The sequence below is a fragment of the Serinus canaria genome, chromosome 23, assembly GCF_022539315.1.
Source record: "Serinus canaria isolate serCan28SL12 chromosome 23, serCan2020, whole genome shotgun sequence".
NCBI lineage: Eukaryota > Metazoa > Chordata > Aves > Passeriformes > Fringillidae > Serinus > Serinus canaria.
The window spans coordinates 5,447,959-5,475,452 of NC_066336.1; the positions used below are offsets into that span (position 1 = coordinate 5,447,959).

Consider the following 27,494-nt stretch of genomic DNA (forward strand, 5'->3'; position numbering starts at 1 on the left):
TGTGAAGCCGCATGGGGAAAATGTGATGGTGGCTCTGCTGTTCCGCTGGAAAGGCTGGAAAGAGTGCAGTTTCTTCTCTTTCTGATGTTTCACCCAGTTCTCCCGCACTTTTTTTGTCCGGCTCCTCAGTCCCTGACCTTAATAGTGAGGGGAAAATTAGGCTGGAGACTCAGCTGCCTCTTGGGATGGATTTTTTCCCCCTGCCAGGAAAGAAGCTATTCGTGCTGCTCTGGTGCGGTGGGTTTATAAGGGGAAGTTTCTAGATTTTAAGTTTTTCCCTTGAGGGTGAGGCAGGCTGATGTCGGGGGAACACGTACCCCGGAGCTGGCAGCTCCCATAGGGCTTGGCCCCGCCAAAGCCGCTCCCAGACGTTGTCACCGAGCATGACATCAGCCGCGGGCGGTGTCTCACGGCCGGGGCGCCCATGGCTGACACGGGGGTATCCCAGCCACCATGAGGGGACCGCGGGGACCCCCGTCCCTCAGGGGACTCCGTGACAGCCACGGCCGGTGCTGCCCCTCAGAACTGTCCCCTCACGGCGGCCACGCCCCCTCACGGCGGCCACGCCCCCTCAGCGCTGCCCAGCATTGTCCCCTCAGGGAGACCCCGCCCCCTCAGCGGTGCCCCCTCACTCATTGTCCCGCCCCCTCTCGAGGCCCCGCCCATCCCCGGCGGGCTCCAGCGCGGGGCGGGGCCGCTCTCAGTCGCGCTCAGGGCGGGTGAGGGGAGCGGAGCGGCGTCGCCGTCCCGGCTGTGGCAGCGGCGGGCGAGGCGGGGCAGGGGCTGCAGCAGCGAGAGCAATGGCGCTGTCCGTGCCTGTCAACGGGCTAAAGGAGGGCGACAAAGAGCCCGTCATCGAGCTCTTCGTCAAGGTACGGCCGAGGGGAGGCAGAGGAGGAGAGGGGAGGGGAGGTGGGGCGGGGGAGTCTCGTCCCGTCTGAGCGCCGAGCGCGCGCGCGCCGCGACCGTTGGGCGCTGCCCCCCCCCCCCCCTTCCTCCGTCCGCTTTCCCGCCCGGGGGGCTCCGAGCTCCCCTCACGGCTCCCTCGGGCCCCGCCGTGCGCACCCCGCTCCCCGCGGACCCCGCCCGGCACGGCGGGGGGAGCCCCTCGGAGCACCCCCGAACACCCCACGGGCGTGGGGGGCTCCGCTCGGGGCGGCTCCCGGCGCGGTGCGGGCACAAAAGCGGAGCCGAGGGCGTGTGCCCGGCGCCGGGAGGGAGTGCGGGAGCCGCGGTGAGTCAGAGTGCGCGGCGATAGCGCCGGCGGACCGCAAGAAAAGTCACTTTTTTGGGGGGAAAAGTGCGGTCCGGATGCGTTTTGCTGGAAGATTCTCCGCCCGGAGCAAAGGGTGCCGCGGGTGCGGGGCAGCACCGCGGGCAGCGCTGGCACAAGGGAAGAACCGAGCGCCACAATGGATCGCCCTCGCTCGGCATTGTGTGCCCGGCCAAGCGCAGGAAGGCGGCAAAAAGGCAGCAAAAAACACGAGTTACTCCTCGCTCCCCGCCCAAAAAGTCTACTTTTTATGACGGGAAGTGAATATGTAAAGGAACACCAGGTTTTTATCCGAACTAGAAGAATGAGCATGTGTTGTACTGCCCTTATCTGGCGAAGATACCATATGGTATCTCCACATGTTTTGCATTCATTTATTGCTGTATGATGCAATATTTTGCATCCTCCGGGGCTCTGGTGATGCAGCATCTTACTTTTACTTCATATCAAAAGTAACACCAATTACTCCGTGCAATCTTCTCTTTCTGTGCTTAAACGTCCTTTAATGAAAGCCTCTGCAGGAAAGTATTTACATTCCTCAGATGAAGTTTCTTCCAATTGCAGTGAGAAAATCAGAGATCTCTTCATCTGGGAACTTGGGAGTTGCTTTGTATAAAAGCAACGATGACAAACATGAAAATTTCCAGCTATTTGGAAATAAGTTATTAAATATCGATTTTATTTCTTAAATTGTACCTTCTAAAAGTGTTGAATTTTTCCACTTTTCATACTTCCTTATAGTAATATCAAGAGGCATTAATGGGACCCCAGGGAGGGCATAGCAGTGAAGGATTCCAGATCTGATTTTGGTCAGAATATTTAGGCTCTTATTATAGAGGTTAGAACTTACAACTGCAGCAATTAAGTTACAGATTACTTTGAATTATTTATAGCAGTGTATCTTTAATATAAAATGCCAACTTGTCTTCATCTGTCCTAAAGTTCAGTTCCTAAATCCAGCTGATTTTTCTTTTTTTAAAACAAATTTGAGCAGTGATTGATGGCAGAATGATTTGGGGGCAGAGGGAAATCAGCTTTGTGGGTGTGTTTAAAGAGAATATTTCATGCATGAGGAGTGGCATGGAAGAAGCTGTAAAAATAGTTTTGAGAGAGATGTGTTCATTCTGATTAAATCAGAATTGGACCAATAAACGTGTGAGATTATATGAAAGGGGGAAATCAGGGAATTTTCCTGTCCTTTTCAGTTAACATTTCTTTATTGGCATTGGTTTAAGAAGGCTAAATTTGTGGTTATCAGTGAGGATTTTTTCCCTCAAGGAAACCTTTTCCCATTGTTATGGGTGACTGTTGTACGCTGAGCACTGTCTGCCCTAAGGATAAAGTTCAGGTTAAAATAAGAGGTTATTATTGCCTCCCTTCACAATCTTCAGGTGAAGGTTATTTCCTGTAAAATCCTTCAGGTAAAGGACAACCCCCAGCCCAGCAAAGAGACCAAAACAGTTGTTTCACCTGGGTGTTGCTGCCAGTCCCACTTTATTGAAGCTGTTGAGGATTATCAAGACAGCTTTTTTGTAAGGCAAATAAAATCTTGTTTTCTGACTCATTTAGATGCTCATTTCAGGAATTGCTAGGAGAATATGTTTATTGAAGAGAGCCAACAGCGTCTGTCTAAAGGAGCACTAAATTTGGATTTTAGTGATTATATTTTCCTCTGTGATTGGGATGCTCACTTGCAGTTTTTCTGCGTGGTTGCGGGTGCAATCTAGAAAAAAAAAATCTGAAGTTACTGAGAATTTCTCCACTCGGATAGTCACTTTTCAAGTGTCTGGGATCTACCTGTGCCCTGTTAGCCAGGGAAGCTCTTCAGGCAGAGGTAGTGGAAAAAGTTCTGGACCAAACTCAGCCCAACGCCCGGCCCAGGGGCGGTGACTGCATGACCTGAGCACAAAGGATTGTAGCAGCCAGACCTGAGATGAAACAAAGATAGGGATTAAAGCTTGAGAAACAAACCTGTGAAGCAGGAGAAGGGGTCTGGCTCTGTGCCCAACCAGTGGAGTTTGAGCCTTATTAAATTGTGATCAGTAACAAAATAGGATGGGCACGGCACGGGGAGGAGCACGCACACGGCTGGGTTCAGGTGGGAATGACTCTGTCACAGTGTTGTCACCAGCACATTGGTTCGATTTTCCCTGCCAGACATTGTATCAATCTGCTGTAATTTGTGTTTTCATAGTCTGTGAGAACTCCGGGCAGGATTAGGGTGCTTAGGTAAGAAACTGTTACAGTGGTGATTCTGTTTCTTGGTGTCACAAGCAGCCGGTGGGCTGCCTGTGGTCTCTTTTAAACCAAGTGTAAATATTTTCCGAGTCTTTTCTCTTGAGAGCTGATTAGGACAAAACCAGTGATGTATCTGATTTCGTTTCGTTTCCTTGTGTGTTCCATGTTTTATTAACGAGGGAGGCTTCCATTGTCTAACAGGAATATTTTTATGTGCCCTAGTGGCATTTCAGAGCAGTGAAGGCTGCATTGTGGTGAATGTGCTCAGAGAAACTTGAGCTCTGGGATTGGAGTGCAGCTCAGACGGGTCACTTGGAATAATAGCTTTGCTTTAGTTGGTGGTGTGTGGAATTTTATTGTAAATAAAAAACGTGTGAGGTGACTTGGTCAAATAGGCCCAGTCACCTGTGGAAATCACAGAACAGTTACAAAACTGCCTGTGCAGTTCCTGTAAAGGGAGTGTGTGAGGATGGAGCTGCTGAAAGCTCAGCCCTGGGCATTCTGGAGGGCACTCAGTGATTGCATCCTCTGCTCATACCGAGGTGAAGACACAGAGTCAACAAGTTCAGTGTTAAAGGAAACAAACACCAGGCTCCACTAATGAGAAATTCAGAGCTGTGTATCTCTTCTGGTATGGCATGGGTTGGAGCAGATGTAGGGAACCAGTGAGGAAGGTCTCCCCTCTGCACTGGGTAACGTGTGTGTACTTGTTAATCAGACCTTGGGTTTCTGGCAGCTCTCAGGTAAGATGTCATTGCGAAATGGGGCACCTGTGTTGAAAATCAGATAGTTCTATCTGTTTACCCTTGAGTTGTCTGTCAGTACAAAAGAAAAAGCTGTGATTTCCCCTTTAATAAATACCCCACTCTGAAGCACTCCCAGTGACTGTTGCAGAAGCTTGTCTCCATTTTTGTGTATCTGAACCAAACAGATTTGGCAGGTGAACTGTTTGTCTTCCGGGCTCGGGGTCTGTTTTGTTCAGTGCAATGCTGGGGCAGAGGCAGGAAGGGGATGTGAGCATCTCCAGAGGATGGATTTGTGTGGATTCAGGTCTGCCTTTGTCTCACCCCGTGCTCATTCCCTTATGTAAGCTCTGCTGTGGCACTTCGCAGCCTTGTAGCTCTGTACATTGGTTTATAACAAACCATCCCTCAGCTTCTTTGTCATCAGTTTTTGGGTTTTTTTCAGCCACAAAGTAGCTGTATGATTTAGAGGCACATCAGTACAAGGAAATAACAGGACTGGAGACATGCAGTGCTGCTTCTCAGAGATAGCCTTGGCAGGGTTATTGCTTGATAATCTTATTAGATAAGTCTCCTCCTTATGCACCAGATCATCCTTGGAGGGTTTGATGTAACCTCAGCAGCTGAGAACCTCCTCACCCTGTCTTTGATATGTGTTTGGTGTCGACAGTAAAATGTCATGTGAGGGTTATTTCTTGGGAGTGTTGTAAAGGAGCCCTTTGTAAACTGAGGTGTAACCATTTAGTTATATCCTGTGCTCAGTGGGTATAAATCAGGCCTTTTCCTTCTCTGGCCAGCAAACCCTAATTCCTTTAAATTCTTCCTGGGGAAGTCCTCACAGTCAGAAACATCCTCCGCTTTTTCATTTGGGTCTGGTTGGTGATGCAGGACCTGTTGCTATTAGTACAGAGATGGTCTCAAGTGTAAATGTTAAATTTTTTTGCAAATCATTGGTAAGTAAGCTTAAAACCTCCTGGCAATAATTTCCAGGGGGGTTAACTCATTTCCAGATGAGTTAGCTTTCCTTCAGTCAGGAATTGCTTCTGAGTAATGGTTGTATTCCCTGGCATCCCTCCTCCCCTTCCCAATGATTAACATCAGACAGCTCTGATTGTCAGGAGAACTTCTGTTTGACTTTGCAGCTGAAATGTGTCTCAACACTCAGGCACTTTTCCTCTTTTCCCCTCAGAGGCCTCTGAAATCTGTGTGAATTCCCAGATTTCAGCTCGTGGCCCTTCACAGGCTGAGGGCTGGGCTCTATGGTGGTGCCTGTGAGTCACTCCCTCCGTGGGCCACATGCCATGGACACATTCCTGCAGCACAGATCCTGCTACAAAAGACAAGTCTGTCCTCAGTTTTCCCAGCTGGGATTTCTCAGGGTGTGCATCCAGGGCTTGAAGTGGAAGGAAGAAAGCCTGTGTGTCAGAGCACACGTTGTGGGGCAAACTTTGGGGCCTGGAGGCTGCTGAAAGTCATGGATAAAGGAACACTGAGGATCCAGGGCTTGTCCTCCTGATGTTCTGGGTGTCAGTCTGTGACTGAGTGTGCAGTGATGAGTTCACCCAGCAGGAAAAGGCCACAGGACACCAGCCTTCCTGTGAAAAGGAGTAAAGAGAGTGAGATCCTCTTTAAAGAGAGTTTCCTGGGGGCATAAGGATGCTTGATTGTTAAGAAGTAACGAGATATGAGAAATCCTTACGTCAATTTAGGGAGTGGGTGGGAGGCCCTGCTAATCTGGCAGTGGGCAGCCCTGGGCCAGGATTAGCAGCTGAGAAGTTGGTGATCATCCCCCTCCCAGCCTGGAGTGACTCATGGCACTGTCTGCTCCTTCCATGGCTATCCTGACCTCATCTTGGGCATGGAAAGAGTTCTTTATTTGAGGAGCAAGCCTGTCTGTCCTGGAATGGGGAGAGCAGAGAAGTCGTTGGTTCTCTGGATGTGGATTTTTGAAGGCTGAGTTGTCCCTTCCAGGAATCTGTATTTGGAGGAATCTAATTGGGGAATTCCTTGAACTCCAAGCTAAACAGTAAGCTGTGTACTCTGGGAAGAGACTGTTGGACTCTAAAGTTTGATTTTTTTAAAGTGTTCATTAGCTCAAATGGACAAAAAAAAAAAAAAAGGCCCTGGACTGTTATTTTCTCACCAGTGTGTGTTCAGATTGTGTTTAAATGAAACATTTCTTGTGATGTGACAAACACAAGGCCTGGAAGATTTGTAACAGTGCCTGCACCAATCCCAGCTTCTGGCCAGGCTGGACATACCACTTAAAAATCCACAAGAAGGACTTTTAAGACTGGATAACTGTACTTGGCAGTAATTGGATTTGTTGCCTTGTTTTGGTAGATGTTCTCTTTTTCCAGTGAACTGAGCAGTGCAGTTCTGTAAAGCCTGAACTGGACAGTGGGGGAGAAAACAAGGTGGTTTTTGTCTGCCAGGGGAGGCACTTGGTTTGTCTAAGACAACAAAATTTAATTAGGGTGGTGGTTGGTTGCAAATAGATGGCTCATAGAAAAATAGTTTACATCTGTATTTGTTATCCATCTAATTTGATTTTTATCTTCAAAGTTCTGGGTAAATAAGCTGTAACAAACAGTTTATTGTCCTAATCAGGTTTGGGGGTTTTTTCCTTGCATATTCTTCAGTGTGGAATAATATAGTTTTAGTCTTAAAATAGATGCTAGGTGCTCCCTTGTGGAATTAAGGGTTTGTGCATATTTTAACAGTAAAACCACCCAAACCCAAAATTGTTATGTTGTCTTCACAGGAGTTTCAGTAGAGGTTTGACTTCAGGAGTTTTAAATCCTTTATTTAGAATGTTTTTCCCTAAATATATATATAATAGTTAATTCTTTTAAACTTGCTTTGAATAGTTTGGGGTTTTTAATTCAGGTCAAATAGATTTGTGGCACAATCTGGATTTTTAGGGTGTTTGCTTCTGCTGAAGTGAAAAACATAAGCTAAACTGCTGTTAATGACAAACATCTTTGTGTGGGAATTCTCTGAGAGTTCAGACTTATTCCTTGTATTGTTGGCCAGACAAAGGGCAAGGAAAGGAAATGACTGAGTTCTCCCCACTGAATCTCCATATTAGGTATAAACTAAATATAGGAGTGTAATCCAGGAGTGAAGTCATATCTGTATATTTTCCCGAGAAGAGCTAATGGGATCAGTCAGTGCTACTGGGCCAGCCTCAGAGGTTTTTGGCTCTCTTGGAGCTTTACTATTTTGGCTCTGTCCTTTGGAGAGCTGCTTTTCTGAAGTAAAGGAAACAGGTTTTTTACGTGGTTTTATCTAAAAATACAATCAAAGCAAGCCTAAGGAGGTTTCTGTGGCCTCTCAGGGTGCTGCATGAGGTGAGACACGGTGTTCTGGAGCTCAGGGAGATCAGGACACAGGTCCAGAGGAGAAACTCGGGTCCCGTCTCCCAGGGGAGGGGGAATTCAGTCAGGGAGGTGCCTTTTGGGTGTGCTTTGCTTGTGTTGGACAGAGAGCAGGCCTCCCCCAGTCCCTTCACTCTGAAATAGAAACTCCAGCCCCACTTTTGGTCTCAGATAATGTTTTTCCTCCCCAGAGCTTCTGACTGTGCTGCTGACAGGGGAACAGGTTCAGGACTGCCCTGGGTTTGGAGAGGCTGCTGAGAATTTGGGCAGTTTGTGTCTCACTGCCCCTCCTTTGTGGGCACTGCTGCTCCCAGCCCAGGTTGGGGCAGTGCTTTAGCTGCACATCCTGTGTTCCACCAGGCTTTAAAGGCCCAGCTGGTGCCTTTTGGGCTGGGATTTTGACATGAAACTCTTCTGGGTTTTGCTGGGTTCAGTCCAAGTCTGGGCTGGGATGGAGGAGGAGGAGGAGGAGCAGCCCAGGGTGAGGCTGGAGCAGCTCTTGGTTGTTCTCTCTGCTGATCTGCCCCAGCCCCTGGCTCATCTCTCTCTGAATGAGGTTATAAATACCACAAACACAGCTCAGCTTTTCCTGTCCCACGGAAGTGAGGCACAGCCAGAGGTTTATTTGAAGGACTCTGAAATGCCACAGATACAGATTTGACTGGGTTCTTCTGAGCCCCAATGACAGTGTTTGCAGTTCTCTCCTCTCACTATGGTGCTTCATGATTTGGTGGGGGAGGTTTGGAAATGGGTCTCTTGGGCTCTAGCCAAGGCACACACTGTACTTCAGCAAATTTAATAAGTCCAGGGAGAGAGAATCACTGTCATGAACAATTCCTGCTCTAGGTTTATGAGCTGGAGACCCAAAGGCAGCTTTCAGGCAGTGTAAAAGAAACCTCAGTGCTGCAGAGTTAATTGTCATCTGGCAGTTTCCTACCAGAAAATTGCAAGATTGTGTCAAGATGTTGCCCAGCACATTGGAGTCAGTGTGGCCCCGCTGGTGCTGTGGGGTTTGTTCAACACCAGCTCTCTGTTCAAGGTACTGCCACAGCAGAGATGCCAGGCCTGTGCCATTAGTGAAGAATTGGATTTTCCTGTGCCAGGCCAGGAAGTGTCCTGAGTCTGTCCACAATAAAGGCAGAGTTTTGTGTTCCTGTCATTAAGTAATTTCTTTACTGAAGAAAATGGTGATTTGTATTTAAAGCAGGTTTGAGATTCCATCTGATTTATCCCAAAGGATGAGCATGGAATAGTTCCTGTTGTCCAAAGGTCTAGAAGCACTTAATTAAATTCTGCTGAGTTGTGAATTTACTTCCCTACACCATGAGGATCCCACAGCATCTTCCAAAAGCTTTGCAGTGAGAATTGGGCAGTGGTGAGCAGGAGCTGCAGGAAAGTGTGCTGGACTTCCTGCTAATGATTTTTCTTAGGAGCAGCATCACAGGGCTAAAAATAGCATCATCCTAAAATGGTCAGTGGCTGTTCCAGGGTGTGACACAGAGGGGACTTATCAGAAAGGTAATGACTGAAGGGGCAGCTTGGATGGGCTGGCAAACATTCCTTCCCTGCTGAAAGAGCCAGATCTTAAGTAAACACAGGCACTTGAGTTAATTATTTTGAAGTATTTTTTGAGTTTGAAGGAATTTCACCTGAAGTGGAGCTTGGGTTGGTTACAAATGGTGATGGGGTCAGGAGAGGCAGTAACTCAGGCTGGTTTTGCCATGGGTGTGTCAATGTCAGTCAACATATAGCAAATGTACACTAATTATCTTCGGCTAATTATCTTTGGGAATTCCAGGTGTCAACACTGATCTGCTGTTTTTTGGTTTCCATTTTCCTATGTTTTTCTGAAAGGAATGGCTATTTAAAGTAGCAGTCATGGCCTAAGTTGTTCAGTAGAGCTAAATTTGGGCAGGGTGTGGTGGTTGTGACTTGAGAGTTTACCTTCATACAGTGTTACCAAATTAAGATTTCACTTTCAAAAAGCATTTCTGATGTCCTGAACCCTCTGCAGGATGTGCTGTTGTTTTTTTCTCCCTGATTCCCACCTTTCCTGGTTTTGTTTATCGTGGCAGGGAAGTTCTTTGGGCTGTCAGCCTCGTTTTTGTGCCAGCCCTGTGTTGAAATGTTGTGTTCATGTGTGCTCTGCCTGGTGGCAGAAGGAAAAGCTTTGGCCTGGAGGTCGTGGCCCCAGCTGTGGCCTGTCCTGGAGAGCCAGAGGTGACAGGAGGAAGTGTCCCTGTCACTCAGCCCTCAGATTAAATCTGGCTGAACCGGATTTAGTCAGGGCTGGACTCTGCCTTGCTCCCTGACCTGTTCCTCCCCTGAAAACAAACCAACTCCCTTCTCAAACTGCAGGGCTGGGAGGGTGGCAAGGAGTGCACCACTACTGCAGATAAGCTTTTCCAGCCCTGCACCTCACTGCCTTGTCACTTGTTTTGCTCTTTGAATAAGAGAACATCAATATTCATCAATATTTGAGCCACTGGGAGCCTTTAAGGTCTGCTGTGCTCTGCAGAGTGGGTGTGAGCACAGAGCATCCCCGGGGCGGGGCTCATCCATCCCTGCCCGAGCACAGGGAGCAGTTGCACTAATGGCACTGTGGGGAGCATTTGTTCCATCGATTGCTGTCACTCCTTCCACGGCTGCAGTTCTTTACCTCTTATCTGAAACACCCTCAGTCAGCAGCACAATTCTGCCTGTTCAGCTTGGCAAGGTAAAGGTCCAGGGATTTGGGCTGATACAGCCAGATCCCTCTGGAACATCCAACCACTCCTTTCTGTATCCTCTGTTCCTTTATCTCAGACCTTGGAACTGCTGCAGGTTTTTCACTTGAATGGCTTTGTTAGTTCACCTTAAACCATTTCCTCTCAAAACAGTAATCCTTAAAGGATTATTATTAATTACTCACTTTTGGAATGAGCTTATTGCTCATTAAGCGTGCAAAATTGATTGTTATCTGCTGGTTTGAGGCAATGGCTTTGCATCATGCTGGGTTGCTCATGCTGTTTTCTCAGCAGGTTTGGTTTTCATTGTTAGAACTCAAGACATATTTCAAGATTACTGAGTTCAGAATTTGAACATACCCTCTCTTTCATTTTTATTTTCATTTTCCCCCCAATCTGTTTATTGGCTGGAACATTATTCTTCTAGACTTTGCAGAGTGCAGCTTTCCCACTTGGGGGACTGGGGATTTCCTTGCTGCTGCAGTCACATGGCTCCAATCGTCGTGTCTGGTGAAAAGTATTCTGTGAGATGCTTCTAAAATGTCTTCTTCCCTCTTCATCCAAACTTCTTTTACCACTTCTGGTAAAGATGTCACATCTGGGAGAAATTCCCTTGAGAGTTTTGGGTAAATGAAGAAATGGTCTTCTGGTGTTCTGCCCTTTCCTTTTGTTCTATTTTTGCAGGCAGAGACTGAGCTGGATTACATTGCTCATCAGATGCACTTTGACTTTACTATTTTTTTGCAGTTATTTGATCTAGTTTGGGAAACTTGTAGTGGGCTCCTTTTAACTGATTAACATTTGAAACAGTTTTGCAGAAGTCTTTGGGACCAAGGGTTTCTAGAATTCTCAGATCTGTGCTGTTTAAGAAGGGGTTTGTGCCCTTTAGTGTTTCTTTGCTTCTCTGGCTTTTTGTTGGTCTTGCAACAAACTTCAGCACGCCCTTGCTAAGGTAAATCCACTCAGGTTCTCGTGTCAGGAGTCAGGTTAATTTTTATGCAGCTGTAAAGACAAACATTTCACAATTTAAATGGATTTTTTTCCTCCCCTTAGCTTGTTCAGCCTCTCAAACAGATGTTTGGTTACTTGTACTCTCTGGGGTTTTGTTTTTTTGGACAGTCTCATTTGAATGAAATCACTGCTCAGGGGAAGAGAAAGGGAGGAGGTGGCTTCCAAGCAAAGCTCACTCCTGCAGACACTGGGATAAGGAGATTTTGGGGTTTTTTCCCTTTCCCAAGGGCTGCTATCCTGCATGGACCGAGCTGCTGGGCCCTGGGAGTTGCCAGGAATTTCGGTGTGGCTGTGATAAACCAGGCTGGCTTGTCAATGAGCAGCTGATCTGTGTTACTGCCCTGGAACTCTCCCATTCTTGTCCTGACTTCCTTTCTTATTTAATGTTTCTTTAAAAAGAACTTTATTTGTTTTCACAGTACACGGTAGGGCAGCGTTCTGGAGGGTGTGTGCTCTGCTCTCCCTGTGCCACGTCTTACAATTAACAAGGTCCTTTTTGCCACCTCCTCAGAAGTTTTTTGAGTTCAATTCAGTTTGTAGAGGGTCACACACAAGTGAGAAATTCCATGTTCCTTGCTGTGTGAGAGGTGTGGCACTTTTCCTCTCTCTGGTCCTAATCCCTACAATTAAAAACCTGAAATTCAGTGAAATTAGATATATGGTGAGGTTTTTGAGTACATATCTTTCAGTGTGCAATGTAGAATTGGAAATTAGCCCTAATTGCAGGCAGTTTGGCATTAGTAATATTACCAATATTACTGGTAATTAAGATTTTTAAACTGGTTTTAAAAATAATTTGAATAAAACCCCAAAGCTTCTTGGTATAGAATGACTAAAACCTTGTTAAATAACAAATAACCTATGCTGAGGTTAGTGCAAAGAAGTCAACATTTAATATTTGCTTTACTCTGATGGTGATGAGGATTAGACACTGAAGATATCCTGGAATTTTATGGCCTGAATTCCAAGACAGGGCAATGACAAGCATCAATTATTCTGTGATTAACACCTGCATGTCAAATCATGTCAGATTTCAGAGAATTCTTCCAATATGTAAAGTTTAGAGTTTACTGCCAGCACGGCTCTGTCTGGCAGAGAAAGTCAGAGGCAGGAGTGAGTCCTGCAGGAGCACCCAGCACAGTGGGGACCTCTGAGGAGAATCCATGGCTTGAGGGGGAATCCAGAGCTGGCTGCTCCTGAGGAGGGGCTGGAGCATCAAACACAGACACCAAGTGGGCCTCTGGGCAAACAGTTACAGAGCAGAATTCCTTGGCTCCAGAGCACTGGAGCCAAAGTTTCTTGGCATTCTGAGTGCATTCCTTCTCCAGTGTGTGCTCAGAATAACTTGGGACTTTTTGGAGCAGAAGTGGGACAAACGTTTGCAGACAGAACAGTCTGGGCTCCCTTTGGGCTGCTGGGCTTTGAGAGTGCATCAGGGTTTGTTCATAGCACTGTCACTGCTCCAGTCCCTCCTCTGACTCAAATAACCCAAAAAGCCTGTCCTGAACCACAGCAGATGCTGCTGCTTGGCTGTTCACTTGGACTGTTGCACTTGTGTTTGGAGAGAAGGAAACTTTCAGGATAAGTAAATGCTTTTGACCTTTTTTAAATATTAACATTATCCTTTTTCTAGATGCTTCTAGAATTCATCCTCCTGAGCAAACACATGACAGACTTTAAGACAATCCCTTAATAATAATCTGCTGCAAGTTTGACTCTACTACCCAAAGATAAAGCTGGCAATTTGTAATTTGTGGCAGAATAACAACTTCCTTTCTCTGTCAAGTCTTCATTAATGACTCTAATAAAGGTTTGAAGGAAACTGGCTGTATCTGCAGCCAGGTCTTTGGGAGCTCTGACAGGAGGGACACTTGCAGGAAGGGTCCATTAGCTGTAAGAACAGTAATTAATTTAAAACTCCTCAGCAGCTGTTAAAGAGACTCGGCTTTATCTGCAAAGGCCCCATGACTTCACAAAACCCAAACCAGCTTTCTGAATTTAAGACAGTTTCACTGAAATACTTTCTCTTTTCCTGGCCTTTGAAAATCCTGCTGTTATTCTTCTTAACTTTCAAAGCCTTTCTGAATTCTCCTCGCTGTGGTGATGAAAGAATTGGCCAGGCTTTGAGAATTGCATGGATGAAAATCACTCTTGGAAGGACTCTAATAATAACAATAATAAGCAAAATCCATTGAAACTCATCTGATATAAAGTACATGTCAGGATAATCTGACATATTTGGCTGCTTAAGTACTGAACCAGTTCTCAGAGGATTGAATTTTATAACAAAGGTTTCCAGTGCCTCATTCTAGCCCAGAAAAACCTGAAATTTTCCAACTCGGCAATGCATCCTTCATTGTCAGAGCGATGATGAGATGGGTGCTATCACTGGGAGCTCACTGCTGCTTTCCAATGGGCCTTTGTGGTGCTGGGACAAAGACTGATTGATAAATTGCCTATCAAAAGTGCCTTTGGGCTATTATTTAATTGTCAGTGAAGTCTCTATGTACTCACAGTTATGTCTTTCCTCACAACACCTGCAGTACAATCCATTCTCAGTTCCTGGCTGCTCTTGGCTCCCTGGAGCACTGCACAGGGAGAGATAGGGGCACTGAGCTGGGGAGATGGCTCCAATGAATTAGCCATGCCTTGGAGAAGAAAGAAAAAGGAATCATAGAGAGCAAGGAGCAGCATTGCCATTGGAAAGGTGCCAGCAGAAGGTGTGGCTGCTCAGAGGAGGATGTTCAGCTGCCAAGGGCACTGCAGCCCTGGCAGTGTCACAGATAACTGAAATATTGCTCTGTACATTTTCTGAGCAGCTGGAGGACATGACAAGTAAAAACTTGACAAATGTGGCAATTTCAGTTGTGCTGAGTGTGTGTTTAACTGAAGCTGTTCCAGTGGCTGTGAGATGAGCAGAGGACACAGCCCTGCCCACATTCATGGATGCTCTGTTCTGTCCTGCAGGCTGGCAGTGATGGTGAGAGCATAGGAAACTGCCCCTTCTCCCAGAGGCTCTTCATGATCCTGTGGCTGAAGGGAGTCGTGTTCAGTGTCACAACAGTGGACCTGAAGAGGTAAGAAATACTTGGTTTATTGGGCCAGAAAGATGCAGCACCCTTGGTGGAACAAAGCTTTGGCCAGAGCTTTTGTGGCTCACAGGCTGGTTTTGTGAAATTAAAATCTGTCCTAATAATTGACTGAGGCAGCCTGGATGTAAATGGTGCATTCCTTGCTGGTTGAACCAAAACTAATGGTAAGTTCTCTTGAGTTTGTTCAGTGATGCTGTTCTGTAAAACTCACACAAAGCCTTTTGGAACTGAATATTGACTCTTCCTTTCCTGACTTCACATCAAGATGCCCTAAGTGGGGACAGATGGATATTTTTAGTCAACCACCCTCTGGTCAAGTCTCCAGTGATGGATAATTGTCACAAACAATGTGCAGCCTCCTCCTTTTCTTAATGTTTTTAAGATAATTTTGATTATTGTGCAATAATAACGAGAATACCTGCCCAGGAGGTCAATCCAAGTGAAATGGGAAGGAATAAAATGCAGAATATTCTGCCTTGTTCACTGTCAGCCAGATAAGTCATGATGCTGTCACCTAAAGCACAGCTGCTCCTCTATGAAATGAGTACCTTGGTGGCTAAAAGCAGTGAGGAGTGAATCCAGGAGTCTTAATTTCCTCAGGCTGGGCATTCATTTTTATGGAAGTGCTAAATTCAGCAGGGGCCTGGTGTTTGCTTTGGGTGTGAAGTCATGTTTTCCCAGCACTGATGGAAACTCTGTTGGTCCCAGCTCTGCAGAGGGGAGGCTGCCAGTGCCTCCAAACCTGAATTTCAGGAATAAAGCCAACAGAAACACTGCTCTGCACTGAGCCCAGCTTAGAAGGGAGAAATCACCCTGCTGGACTTAACCTCCAGGGATTTTTGGGAGGGAGGTGACTTGTTTGGGTTTTAAAAATCACTGAAGTTGCTGCTTCAGTGCTGGCAAGGAGTGTTAAAGGCTTCCATGTGTGGTGAGGGGCAGAAAGCAGCTTTTGTCAGCTCTGGGTGCATTTGGAGCTGCTCAAAGAGCTTTTCTGGCCACTGTGGGATTTCCCTGCAAATGCTGGTGCTGCCAGCCCCATCAACCAAACGTGTCACATCTTCCACCAAGCCCTGCCTGTGGTTTCTGCAGGCTCAGCAGCAGAACTGGTGCTTGTGGGCTCTTGGTAATTTGGGATTTCCTTTTCCTTTCATGATGGGGTTCTTTAACCACCTACTGCAGTTTCTGGGGTGGGCAGGACGAGGAGGTGGACAGAGATATTTTAGGTTTGAAAGGCTTTTTACTGCTGAACCAGTTTAGATATCATTAAAATGCCAAATATTCCTGATGAATTGGTTTTATTTTGTGTCCCCTTGGTAACTTGGAGTTAATTGGGTGGGGGAATGGGATGTAAGACCAACTTTTAGCCTATAAATTGGTTGCAGATGTTTAAAGTTGACCTTCCTTACACAAGGAAAGCTTTCTTTCAGGGTTTTGGTGGGGTTTTTTTTCTGTTGAGGAGGGGAAAACACAAAATAAGTGCAAAATGAAAGATCTGCAGGGGAATAGGTCAAATAAACCACCTTTGTGTTGTGCTCTGAAGGGCTTCTCTGGGAAAGGAAACAAAGGACCACTGAAGCTCATTCAGGCTGGAATAGATATTGATACAAACTTAATTCCTTTTAGACTTTATTTAGATGTCCTTAAATACAGCTTTAACACTGTGGACTGATCAGTACCCAGGGGCAGAGCAGTGCAGCTTGCAGAACATCACATCAGCCAAGTGCTGAATAGGAAATGTTGGATATCACGTGGGGCTGTTTCCCCTTGTTATCACTGCCAGGATGATAATAGATGTTAGGTGGTGCCTTAAGATTGCCACAAGAATCTGCTTTTGTGAGCACATTACCCAAGCCAATTATCTCCTCTGCTCTTTTTGAGTTTGTGTCTAACAGGAACAGGGCAGAGCAGGAATTGTTTTAAACAACTGAGTTTATTTTGTTGGCCAAAACCAGCAAAAAGGAAAAAAGGCTTTGCTTGCCTCTGCCTCGTAACGTCAGAGCTGCACAAGAGCAAGGCCAGCTCTGTCTGTTTGTGAGCCTGAAAAGGTCATGGCTGGGAACAGAAGTTCACAAGTGAGGGACATGGGACACAGGAAGATCTGAGCCTGCTTGGCCTGCCTCTGCCGTGTGCTTCCCTGCAGAGCTGCCCTGAGCTAACAAAGGCACATTCTGCAGTGCTCAGCTCTGCCCTCCACACACAAAATGTGCACACAGGCAAGGGAGGAGGGCAGTCCCACCCTCTGCAAGGAGTCAGGCATTTCTTCCATCTCTTTGGGCACACAGAGCCTTCATTCTTCCCTTCTGGGCAGCAGCATTTCAGTGCCCAGAGCTCTGGCTGGTTCTGGAGGCCAGAGCAGAGCTGCACTGCACAAACCATTTGTTGGGCTTGGAGCAGCACTCAGGGCCAGCTTGCCTTCAGCTGAGGGCTGAAATCCTGTTTGAAGCATCTTCATTTGGAGTTTTTGCAGTTCCTTTGACAGGCAAAGCTTAAATAACAATATGGAATATTCAAATTAAACATTAAAGACCACCCAGAGGTGAATCCAACTTCAGCAGAGTGCAATACTGCTGGGACTGGGGTTTTAGTGCTGACTTTCCCCATGTTACTCTTCAGATCTTCACTGCAGTATTTGTGTAATTTATAAATGTGTTACATTTGGGGGCTGGAATTTGTCTGCCCTACAATAAATAATTTGCATGCTAATTACTATTCTGGTTTGTGGCAAAGCCATGAGGTGTTTACCCCTTGAATCTGAGGGTAGTGGTGGCCAGATAATTAATGTGGCCCTGCCTCCAAAACCCCTGGTAAACTCTGGGGCAGGCACAAACCATCTCGGAATTATTTGGAGTGGTTACAGAAGGGTTTTTTCTTTGGGTTTGGTTTGTTTTTTAAGCTCTCCAGCTTTATCTCTGAAGGAAAACATCACTGTTACAGTAATTGCCTTCTTGTTTGACTGTTGGGGGAATTTGTCCTCTGAGCCTTTTGAGGCTCTTCCTGTGTGCTTGTACTCCAAGGGCTGTGCTAGAGCAGGGCTTGGTTGGGATCTCCTGGCAGGAGCAGCAAACTGAAGTCAAAGCCTGAGCTGGGCTCTGGGATCTTCATCTCTGCTTTCTTTCTCTTGAAAGATCCAGGTGGTCTGACTGGATGGATAAAGCACTCTGCTTCTTTGGAAAACTTTTTTGGGCAGTTCTAATCTGTTTCTGAGCTAAAGCTTGCCTTTGATAGTATTCCTGCAGATCCTGTGGTCTTGCCCCTGTTTGTTTTTCAAATAACATTCCTTTTGAGGAATTTTATCTGGCCAACATGGGGAACTGGAAGGGAGCCACGATGACTTCCTGTAATTGTTGGGAGTTACAAAGCTGTATTTAAATGAAGTGTTAAGCTACTTAAAGCATTACCCAATGACAGACTTTAAATCCTAAAAGTGAGAGAGAGGTGGCAACTCTTAGTGAGAAATAACTTCTCAGAAGCTTAAAAATTGAAAACAGCTAAATTCTTGTATTCACAAGGTCTCCATCCCTTGGCTTAAAGCAGGGAAAAATATGAAAATCACTTTTTTCCTTCAGTCTTACAAGTAAGCACACCTTGGCTCTAGAAAAGGGGCAGCAGTGGGCAGGACATGAAATTCTGGCAGGGTTCTTAGTCTTGTAAGAAATGGAAAACAAGGTAGACTTGTAGGCTCAGCTTAGAGTCCATCTGCTCTCAGTCCCTGCAGGCCTGGGGCTGTCCATGGCACCAGTTCAGTTTCCCTCTCTGGCAGTGTCAGGAGGATTTCCTGAAGTTCAGCTGCAGTTTCCAGTAAATCCAGTTCCTGCATGCCTGGAGCTGCCTCAGGAACGAGGCCACGCTGGACAGGGCTCAGGCCCAGCTCAGGGTTATGGCCCAGTCTGGGTTTGCTCAAACAGGAACCCAGGGGCAGCTTTACCTTGGCAGAGCTTTCAGCTGGGCCAGGCTTTGTTGTTGCTGGGCCAGCAGGAGGTGGTGGCCAGGCTGCCTGAGGGAAATGTTAGAAATAGAGCTGGAAATGGCTGAGTGTTTCAGCTTTTTGCTGTTTCTCTCAGGAATAATCCCAGTGTGGGATTCCTCTCCCAGGTGTGCTGCTCTTGTTTGTAAATACCTTTTTCACTGGGGGAAACTGAAGCTTAATTTTAACCATGATGTTCATGCATCTGTCAGCCTGCCTGGAACCAACCTCCCTGGGCTCATAAGAAATGCTTTATACACTGGGCTGGGGCAGAGCTGCTTCTTTCCAGAGGGGGGAGGATTAGCACAGATTATGCTATATATAAACTGCTCTGTAGGGCTGGGGAAAGAGGGAGAGTGTGAGGTGTGTCTATAGGAATCCCTCTTCTAGTCTACATTGTATGAGTTGAGAATAAACACAGCCAGAGGTAGGAGGAAATTGTTTCTAACTGGTTTAAATTCTTTTTTAGCTAGTGTATTCAAAATGTTTAATTGTTAACTCACTTTTTAGAAAGAAAACTGGTGGTGTCTGTTTAAAACTGAGGATGTGGAAACCTCAGCAGTGTGTTTGTGGTCATAGCAATGAAATTTTGTCCCCTGCTTACTCTTCATGGGTTTGCATCTCACCCCAGGAAACCAGCAGACCTTCAGAATCTGGCTCCAGGCACTCACCCCCCCTTCATCACATACAATGGGGAAGTGAGAACAGATGTGAACAAGATTGAAGAGTTCCTGGAAGATGTTCTGGCCCCACCCAAGTAAGTGTTAAACTGATGGTTTGTCACCTCCCACAGGCACAGCTCTCACAGGGGATTTCTGCCCCAAGATGTTCTTCAGCATCAATAAACTGAAGACATGGAATAGTTCTTGCTTGTCATACCTTCCTCCCCTCAGCTCCCTCATCTTTAGATCAAAACCTGTTTTCTCTGTGAGATTATTTTTAAATTATCCTTTGTATACCCCAGTCATCCTTTCTGCACTGTCAGACTCTCCCTTTTGGTGACAGGCACCTTTGTGTCCAAATAATGCACATGAAGATGAGTCTGCTGTATGAAACTTAGTCCTAAACTGTAGTGAGAATTTGTTTTAATGTGTTCAGACTTTCTCCAGACTCTTGGCTTTCTGCTCTTCAGCTGGCAGGCAGATCCAGAGGCTGCCTTTAACAGACTGAACTGTTTTGTCTTTTCAGCATGGCAAAACTTCAGGCTTTTGTTAAGAGCTGTGGAGTCCATCATTCTCTGATGCTAATTGAAATGGAAAACTCTGTATTTTGCTTCCAGATGAGTGATGTGCCCCCTTGGCAGCAGTGGACTGGGGGAGCTCTGGGTGCCCCTGGGCTCCTCAGACTCTGCTTGTACCAAATGTCTCATTCAGAAAGCAGCAATGTGCTTCTTTCCCTCTGGGAAGTGCTGGGTTCAAAAACCTCAGTGTGTGATCCTACACTTAGGAGCCAGTCTGGAAAAGGATAAATCAGTACCAAAGTGCCATTTTGGGCTAATTAATAGATGGTGAGCACCATTCTGCTAAATGTGCTGTAGATCTGCTCCTTGCTGCTTTTCAGGTACCTGAAACTCTCACCAAAGCATCCAGAATCCAACACTGCTGGAATGGATATATTTGCCAAATTTTCTGCTTTTATCAAGAACTCCAGACCAGAAGCTAATGAAGGTGGGTCACTGGGGACAGTGCACTCCTGCTTTCACTGTCTTGTGTTTTTCAGAGCAGCTCTGTGGGAAGTGTCTCCCTGACAGATTTAACTGCATGTTGGTGGACTCTTGAGAGTCTCATGAATGAAAATCTTATTTAAATTTAATGTCAGAGATTTCAACATTTGAAAGAGATCTTCAGTTCAATCAGAATTTCAGTGGGGTGTGCATGGTTTGTAATTATCCCTGGCACTGGATCTTCTCTGTGCAGCAGCCACTCCAAACTCTTGAATGAAGGATAAAGAATTTGTGTCATGCCCCAGTGGTTGAATTTCTGTGCATCTGCTGCACTTCTTTCACCTCTCTAGGACTGAGGGCTCCCATTCAGAGTTCTGAGCTAAGCTTAGTTTGTGTCACTTCCATTAAAGGATTAAAACCTTTTTGTGTGGAGGGAAAACAGGAGATTTCACAGGAGGGATCAATAAGTGGTAATGAACTCACAGCTGGGCCTTTAAGTAGTTCAGTACAAATCAATTTTGTCCTCAAAGTACTTAGAGGGAAAACCAAACTCAGGGTATCAGGGTTCCTTTCTGCTGCATTTCAAAGGGATGATGCAAAATATTTGTAAACAGTTGGGAAATAAACGGGGATTTTATGGGGTGTGCTGCCCTCTGCTGCTGCATTCCATAAACCTGCTCTTCCCTTCCAAATCCTGCTGTGCTCCTGCATCAGCCTGGGTGCTCTGGGTTGGTCAGGGCTGTTTGCTGAGCATGTGACATTAAACAGATTATGTTTAAATGTATATAAACCCCAGCATAGCTTAATTCTAATCAGTTTAAGCCAGTTAGGCACAGTCTTAAGAAACTGACATAAGCCACTTTTTAAACCAAAAATAAACCCTTGTGGGTAGTCTTACAGTATGTTAAATTAGTGCAAACTCCTGTATTAGCCAGCTTTTAAATAACCTGCATTTGTGGGATATTTAAAGAGATTCTGGTCCAGTTTCAGTGTTGTGGTGAGCACAGAGACACAAAAACTGCCCAAGGGTTACAGATCCTTCAGGGTAGCACAGGGACGTGGGGTTTGTATTTCAGATCTGGTACCAGTCTCAGTTCAGTATTTGTTTTGAATCATGCCTTCCTGTGCAGCCTTAGAGCGTGGCCTCTTGAAAACCCTGCAGAAGCTGGATGAGTACCTGAACTCCCCCCTGCCCGACGAGATCGATGAGAACAGCCTGGAGGATGTCACCCTCTCCACCCGCAAGTTCCTGGATGGCAACGAGATGACCTTGGCTGACTGCAACCTGCTGCCCAAACTGCACATTGTCAAGGTCAAACCTGGGGGGCTGCGAGGGAAAATGCAGGGGAAAATATCTGTGCTTTGTGGCATTCCTGAGCCCAGCTAATTGCAGCTGTCTGTAAGCTTAACTGCACTGATAGCACCTGAGTTTGTGCAAGGTTTGAGGCGCTCTGAGGGCTCTGAGCAGTGGAGCTCAGTGCTGCTGGGGGCAGGTTGGGCAGCAGAGAGCCAAACCCCATTTCCCTGCACTGACCTCGTGGTCTCAGGGAGCTGCAGAGCTCACAAGGAGGAGGAGGGTGAAGATCAGGTGAGCAGGTAATGGCTGAAGGGGGTGTCTGCTCACTTGTGTAGAGGAAACTGCTCCAGAACAAAGTTAATGACACAAATAAAGGGATTGGATAAATAACCAAGTTGGAATCTTGTAAGAGGCAGCCTGGGACAACCACAGGAGTGCAGATGTGCCCACATCAGTGTGGTTTGGTGCCTCCCCCTGCCTGCAGTGCTCTGTGCCAGTTCTGTACTGCAGATGGAGCCACAGGCTCAGTTTCTGGCTGCCTGCAGAAGAGTTTCCCTGGGTGAGGACAGCCCCAAGGGAGCGAGGCAGGAGCAGCCCTGAGGAACAGCCAGGGCCAGGGCATCCCTCAGAACAGCCTCTGGAGACTGCAGGAGTCATCCCTAGTGTCCAAGCTGGAAGGATAACTTCACAGGAGAGTGGCCAGGGCTGGCAAAGTGTTGGAAGTGAAGGATGTAAATTCCTAAAGTAATTCTGTCATTCCAGGTGGTGGCCAAAAAATACCGCAACTTTGAGATTCCCAAGGAGATGACAGGGATCTGGAGATACCTGACAAATGCTTACAGCAGGGATGAGTTCACCAACACCTGTCCTGGAGACAAGGAGATTGAAATAGCTTACAGTGACGTAGCCAAGAGACTCACCAAGTAACCAGCACTTGCAAAGGATGAGATCCTGCATATCCCATAACAATGCTTCTAACAGACTGCTCTTTTCATATCAATAGCCATTGGTTTTTGCATGAACTCGCAGTTACTCCAAGTCACGTGGATAGACCAGGTACAGTAATTACCTAAAGTTTGCAGACTTAATGACAGGCTTGTTTTTCCTGACCTCCTCTCACAGCCTTGGAATCCGGTGGATGCAGTCGTGTTCCTGTTGCACTGGGGTGACTCTGGATTCTTCAGTGTGAAGGGTTGGCTCGCCCCTGCTGCTTTTCTCTGTAAACATTTGGTCCATGATTTGTCCAGGAATTGGTTTAGGATCCTGTCTCACTGTATGGTACAAGGAATATTTATGTATTTTGGAATTAATTGCTTTTCCAGAAGATCTGTACACGCCTGTCATAGCTGTGACACGTTGAACTGTACCTGCTTGTCTATCCTATTTACATAGAGAAGGGAACTTAGTATCCAAAAGAGCCATTTGCAAAATATTTGGCAATGTTTTGTTGGTTTGTTTTGTTGTATTTTTATAAAATCTCTTGGATTGGAAGTCACGGTAATGGTTGAGAATGGACTCAATGTGAACCTTGGATTTGAATGACCTCAGCATCAGGCAAGTTTGAATCCAGGCTTGAGAGCTGGGGCAGGAAGCTCAAAGCTCAGAGTTGATGTTTATTGTGTCTTCAAGAGCTTGAGGAGATTTAAACACCTGCATTGTATGAATTTTGAGTTGCAGCAAACAAATAATTGTCAGGATTTTCCATCAGGAAACAGCAGAGTTGGAAGCTGCCCTCTGTTCACCTTAAGAATTGCAAGTGGCTTTCTTTTTGGTAGTTAAGAGCCTTTTTGTTTTGTATAGGTATTTTTGGTGATTTTTACTTAAAAATCTGTTCTGTCATAGCCCAAATCCATGGAAGCTGTAGTGTCCTAACTCTGGGTGGGGAATAGCAGTGCAATGATTAGTGATGCAAAATGGACTGAGAGCCATGAAATGGGAACTTTTTCACGTCCTTTCTTCCCTGAAGAAAGCTAAAGTGACCTTTAAAAAGAACATTTGCCTTAAATGATAGTAGGGTGTTTCTTTTCCTGAATGGAAATCTGGGAATTTTGTAAAGAAATGGTGGTGGAATCCAGTCCTTTCCATTGAACTTATCCCAGTTGTTTCTGTGCACCTGGACTGCAGTTTTGCATACTCATAATCATTGCACTACTATACTTAAATCTTTTTACAGCAACATTGAGGAATAGCACTACAATTTTTTTAAAAGCAATTTTCAAATGTTTCTAAACCAGGGAATAGTTTTCTTGTTTAAAATTAATGGTTTTGATGCACGAAATAAACTGCTAGGTTATTTTTAAAAGACCATCATAAACAACTCCAAAGAATGCTAGACTTATATGCCTATTTTTTTGTAAAGATACTTTTATATTTAACTGATTTTAGAAGCTGGAAAGTGCTATTCCTGCTAGGTTGTTCTTGGAATATTTAACGTTCTGCAATAACGTGGAAATGCTCACACAAACACTTTTATACACTAATTTTTTTCTTTTTTTTTTTTTTTTGGTAAAGCACTGGCTTTCTGAAAACCAGCCTGATTTTTCTAAGCATCCTGCTTTTGCTACTTTATGTACCCATGGAGTTAATTGGACATAGAAGAGGTAGAGAACCAGATCCATATTTGTAACCCTGGCTTGTGGTGCCTTGCCTTGCCTTCCTAGAGCTAGAATTCCAATATAAAGGCACTTAGCAGTCCTGTCACATCTCTTTCAAAGGCAACTCTCTTAGACACACTGAACCCCTGTTCAAACTCTCTTAGATACACTGAACCCCTGTTCAAACTCTCTTAGACACACTGAACCCCTGTTCAAACTCTCTTAGACACACTGAACCCCTGTTCAAACTCTCTTAGATACACTGAACCCCTGTTCAAACTCTCTTAGATACACTGAACCCCTGTTCAAACTCTCTTAGATACACTTTTGACCCCTGTTCTGCTTTGTTTCAGAAATGTTTAGGCACAGAGGGGAATCCTGGGGGTGACCTGGTGAGGAGAACCTTGGCTGTAGCCCTGGATCAATTACTCTAATGTCACGTTCTCCTCCTGAATAAAGTTCCTCAGCCATAAGAATCCTCTGTAGGGCTTCAGTCTCTGCTCCAACGTGACATCTAGAAAGAGGAATGACTTTTTTCTTTAGATAACAGCATTTTTAGTGACACATAGGGTGAAAAACCCCAAAGCCAACCCTCCTTGGTTTGGTGCCCTTGGCCAGCACAGAGTTCACAGGGCTGTAGGAAGCACGTGATTGTGGGCACATCTTTGTGAATTTTTAGCTCTCCTTTCAAAAACAGGTCAGGATGGCCCTTGAAAGTTGTGTTGATGGGGTTGTGGGGTCAGGAATTATCCCTGGAGTGCAGAGAGCAGGGCACCCACAGCCAGGAGCTCCCACCTCCTTCAACACCAGCTCAGGCTTCTTCTGCCATCATCCATCCCCTCTGCTGTTCAGAGCCCTTCCAACCATTGCCCTCCTCCCTCAGTGGTTTGAGTGTGTCTGAGAGCTTGCAGACAGAGCTCCAGCTGGCTGTGACCAGGGGCTCCTCATCTCACACAGAGCAGCCTTTCCCTCCGAGCTGGAGTTCCAACGAGCTCCAGCTTGGTGTGGTAACTGTCCTGGGTGGCTCTCAGGCTTCCTGCTGCAGTTTTGTTGTGGCAGGAGCTGCCCAGCCCCTCCTGGCTCGGGGAGGGAGCAGGAATCTGCTGGAGAGGAGCAGCTCCAGCTCCCTAGGTGATCCCTGCAGAGCAGGGGAACGGCAGCGTCTGCTGTGGGCAGAGCACTTTCATCTGGCCCCAATCACCAGCTCCACACTAATTAAAAAAGCCCTTTCATAACTATGTAAATCCTTGACTTCTGTCAACTTGTTTACAATCTGATCTTTAAATGCATTTTTAATTTCATCAAACAGCAATTAATCTACCCCCTGTTTAAATTTAAAATGCTGCTTCTAGCCCCTTCTCCAATTTAAAAACAGCAGTTACCCTTTCAAGTAGGCATTCCAGTTTGCAAGTTGGTTGCATGTATTAGCATGCTGAATAACTTGCTTTATTCTCAAGCTGAAATATGCTTAAATTCGCATTAAAACAGGTGACTTGTGTATTTCCTGAACACAAGGGGAAAATCCATCACCTGCACCCTGTTTTTGTGTGGGAGAACAGATTATCCTAGGTGCAGTTTTATTTTATTTTTTTCCCCTTAACAAAGCTTTCCTTCTTGAGGAGATCCCTGCTGTGGAAAGGCTGCCTGTGGAACAAGAGGTGTGTGGGACTTGTGGAACAATTCCAGCCTGTCCATCCCTTCCCTGCATGTCCCACAGGGCAGCCCCAGCTTGCAGCTTTGCATTTTCCCATAAAATCGGTGTTTTCTCCACACTGGGCATGTCCAAACTGATCCAGAGCTGTGTGCAGCTCTGTGATAAGGAGAGAGATGTAATCAAATTTTTATGCTAAAGCAGCAAATTAGCATTTGGTATCAAAGGAGCACAGACAGGAGTAAATGGGAGCTGCTGGAGCCAAACCCACTGATGCCTATCGGGGTGCAGAACAAAAAGTGGTGAAGTGCAGCCAACTCTGCTGCTCTCCCTTTGCCACTCAGAACCAGCTGAAGCCATCCAGTGAATATTTTTCAGGAGAAGGCTGGAACCCAAGTGAGAAATGCTCCATCTGCCTCAGAAGCTGTGCCACCAACTCCTGAGTTTGGTTTCTGGAGGGGGTTGGGAGCAGGATGAGGGGATGGAGACTCCCAAGACAGGACATCAAGGGTTGGAGCGTGGTTTGCAGAAATACTTGAAGAGTTGATACAATTTGTTGTAGTTTGCTTATGTCTTTCACTTTCTGGAACATCTTTTACAGATATACCAGTATACTGCTGGCAGCTATTGTTAAATAAAATTATATTTTCACTACCAAGCAGATCTTTCTCTTATTTCTGAAGATTTCATGTGCAATCCAGGACTGCAGGGTGATGGGCTAAACTGCACAACACAACTTATTGGTAATTATGTTCTCCATTTTTGGCCTTCAGCTTTAGGGTTTTTTCAGTGGTGATGTGAATTAAGGCAGAATTAATGTTATTTCTAACATTATAACCAGCTGTGGTGCCCCTGAGAATTTAGAACTTCCTTAAAATTAAGAGCAAGCTGAGAAATAATGAATTTCCACAATTTCTTTAGGAGAAGTGAGATGATTTTTTTTTTTTCAGATTTTCAGTGGAAAGTTAAGAACAGATCTTGGTAGTTTGTTTTTCTATGGAACGTAGGTTTTCAGAGATGTGTGAGATTTGATTTAAAAGACATCCAAAAAAATCTCAGCTTTGGTTTAGCTTTATCCCCTGAGTGGCCCCCTCAGGAGTTGAGATTGCATTGATCCCATAAGAGAATTCCTGGATTTCAGAGCTCTTGTTCTGAGTTTCGGGTGGGTTTTTTTGCTGTCTTCTGCTTTCAGACAAGGTGCAGCAGCTCTGGCAGTACCAAAGTGTTTTAACCTGGGTTAGTGTTGTTCCAGGACTGCCCAAAGCTGTGACTGAGCACGCTGGGGTCGAGATGGCAACGTTTGAAAGTCATCCCAGCCATGGAGGTGAGTTAGTCATCAGGTAATTAATGAAAACCTTAATTTCAGGGGGATCCAGAGCTGGCCTGTGCCTGGTGAGCAGTGGGGGGAGCAGCCTCCTGCTCTGGGCCTGCCTAAATTTGGGATGAGCTCTCCAAGCTGATGCTGGATTCTTTCCAGAGCTGGGAAAAGGGAACTGATGATTCTTTGACTCAAGAGAAGAACTGCTGTGTTCTTACCACTGGACAGGGAGATGAAAACAGTTGCTAAACAAAGATCAAACATGTGAACTTTATAAATAAACAAACAAAATTGATGCTAAGGGACGTCTCAGCTCCTTTGCCTACGGCTCTGGGCTTGGCAGGACCTAGGGAATGACTTTGTCAGTTTGCACACAGAATTGTTATTTTAAAGAGGCAGATTAAAGTGATACTGCTCCTCTTAATGAGTCTGAAAACATCCCTGTCCACACAGGGGGAATGTGGGGGAGAGGAGAAATCATTTATGGGCTGAGCTCTGAGTGCAGAGTGCAGCAATGTTCTAAATCTAAATGATCCTCAGTGAT

General features: G+C 45.8%; 1 protein-coding gene across 1 annotated transcript; it reads left to right on the forward strand.

Moving 5' to 3' along the window:
- The first annotated feature begins 703 nt into the window (after positions 1–703).
- Positions 704–26,290, forward strand: CLIC4 (chloride intracellular channel 4). Its single transcript, XM_009098604.4, has 6 exons — positions 704–872; positions 14,339–14,448; positions 19,059–19,184; positions 19,988–20,094; positions 21,221–21,402; positions 22,150–26,290. The coding sequence occupies exons 1-6, from the start codon at positions 801–803 to the stop codon at positions 22,312–22,314; spliced, it is 762 nt and encodes a 253-aa protein (XP_009096852.1). The 5' UTR covers positions 704–800; the 3' UTR covers positions 22,315–26,290.
- Positions 26,291–27,494: the final 1,204 nt, after the last annotated feature.

Bases quoted from the DNA above. Each gene is read 5' to 3' on its own strand.
- CLIC4 (XM_009098604.4), top strand. From the start codon at position 801: ATGGCGCTGTCCGTGCCTGTCAACGGGCTAAAGGAGGGCGACAAAGAG. The intron at 873-14,338 runs GTACGGCCGAGG...TCTGTCCTGCAG, and splicing joins TCATCGAGCTCTTCGTCAAG to GCTGGCAGTGATGGTGAGAG. The intron at 19,185-19,987 runs GTAAGTGTTAAA...GCTGCTTTTCAG, and splicing joins GATGTTCTGGCCCCACCCAA to GTACCTGAAACTCTCACCAA.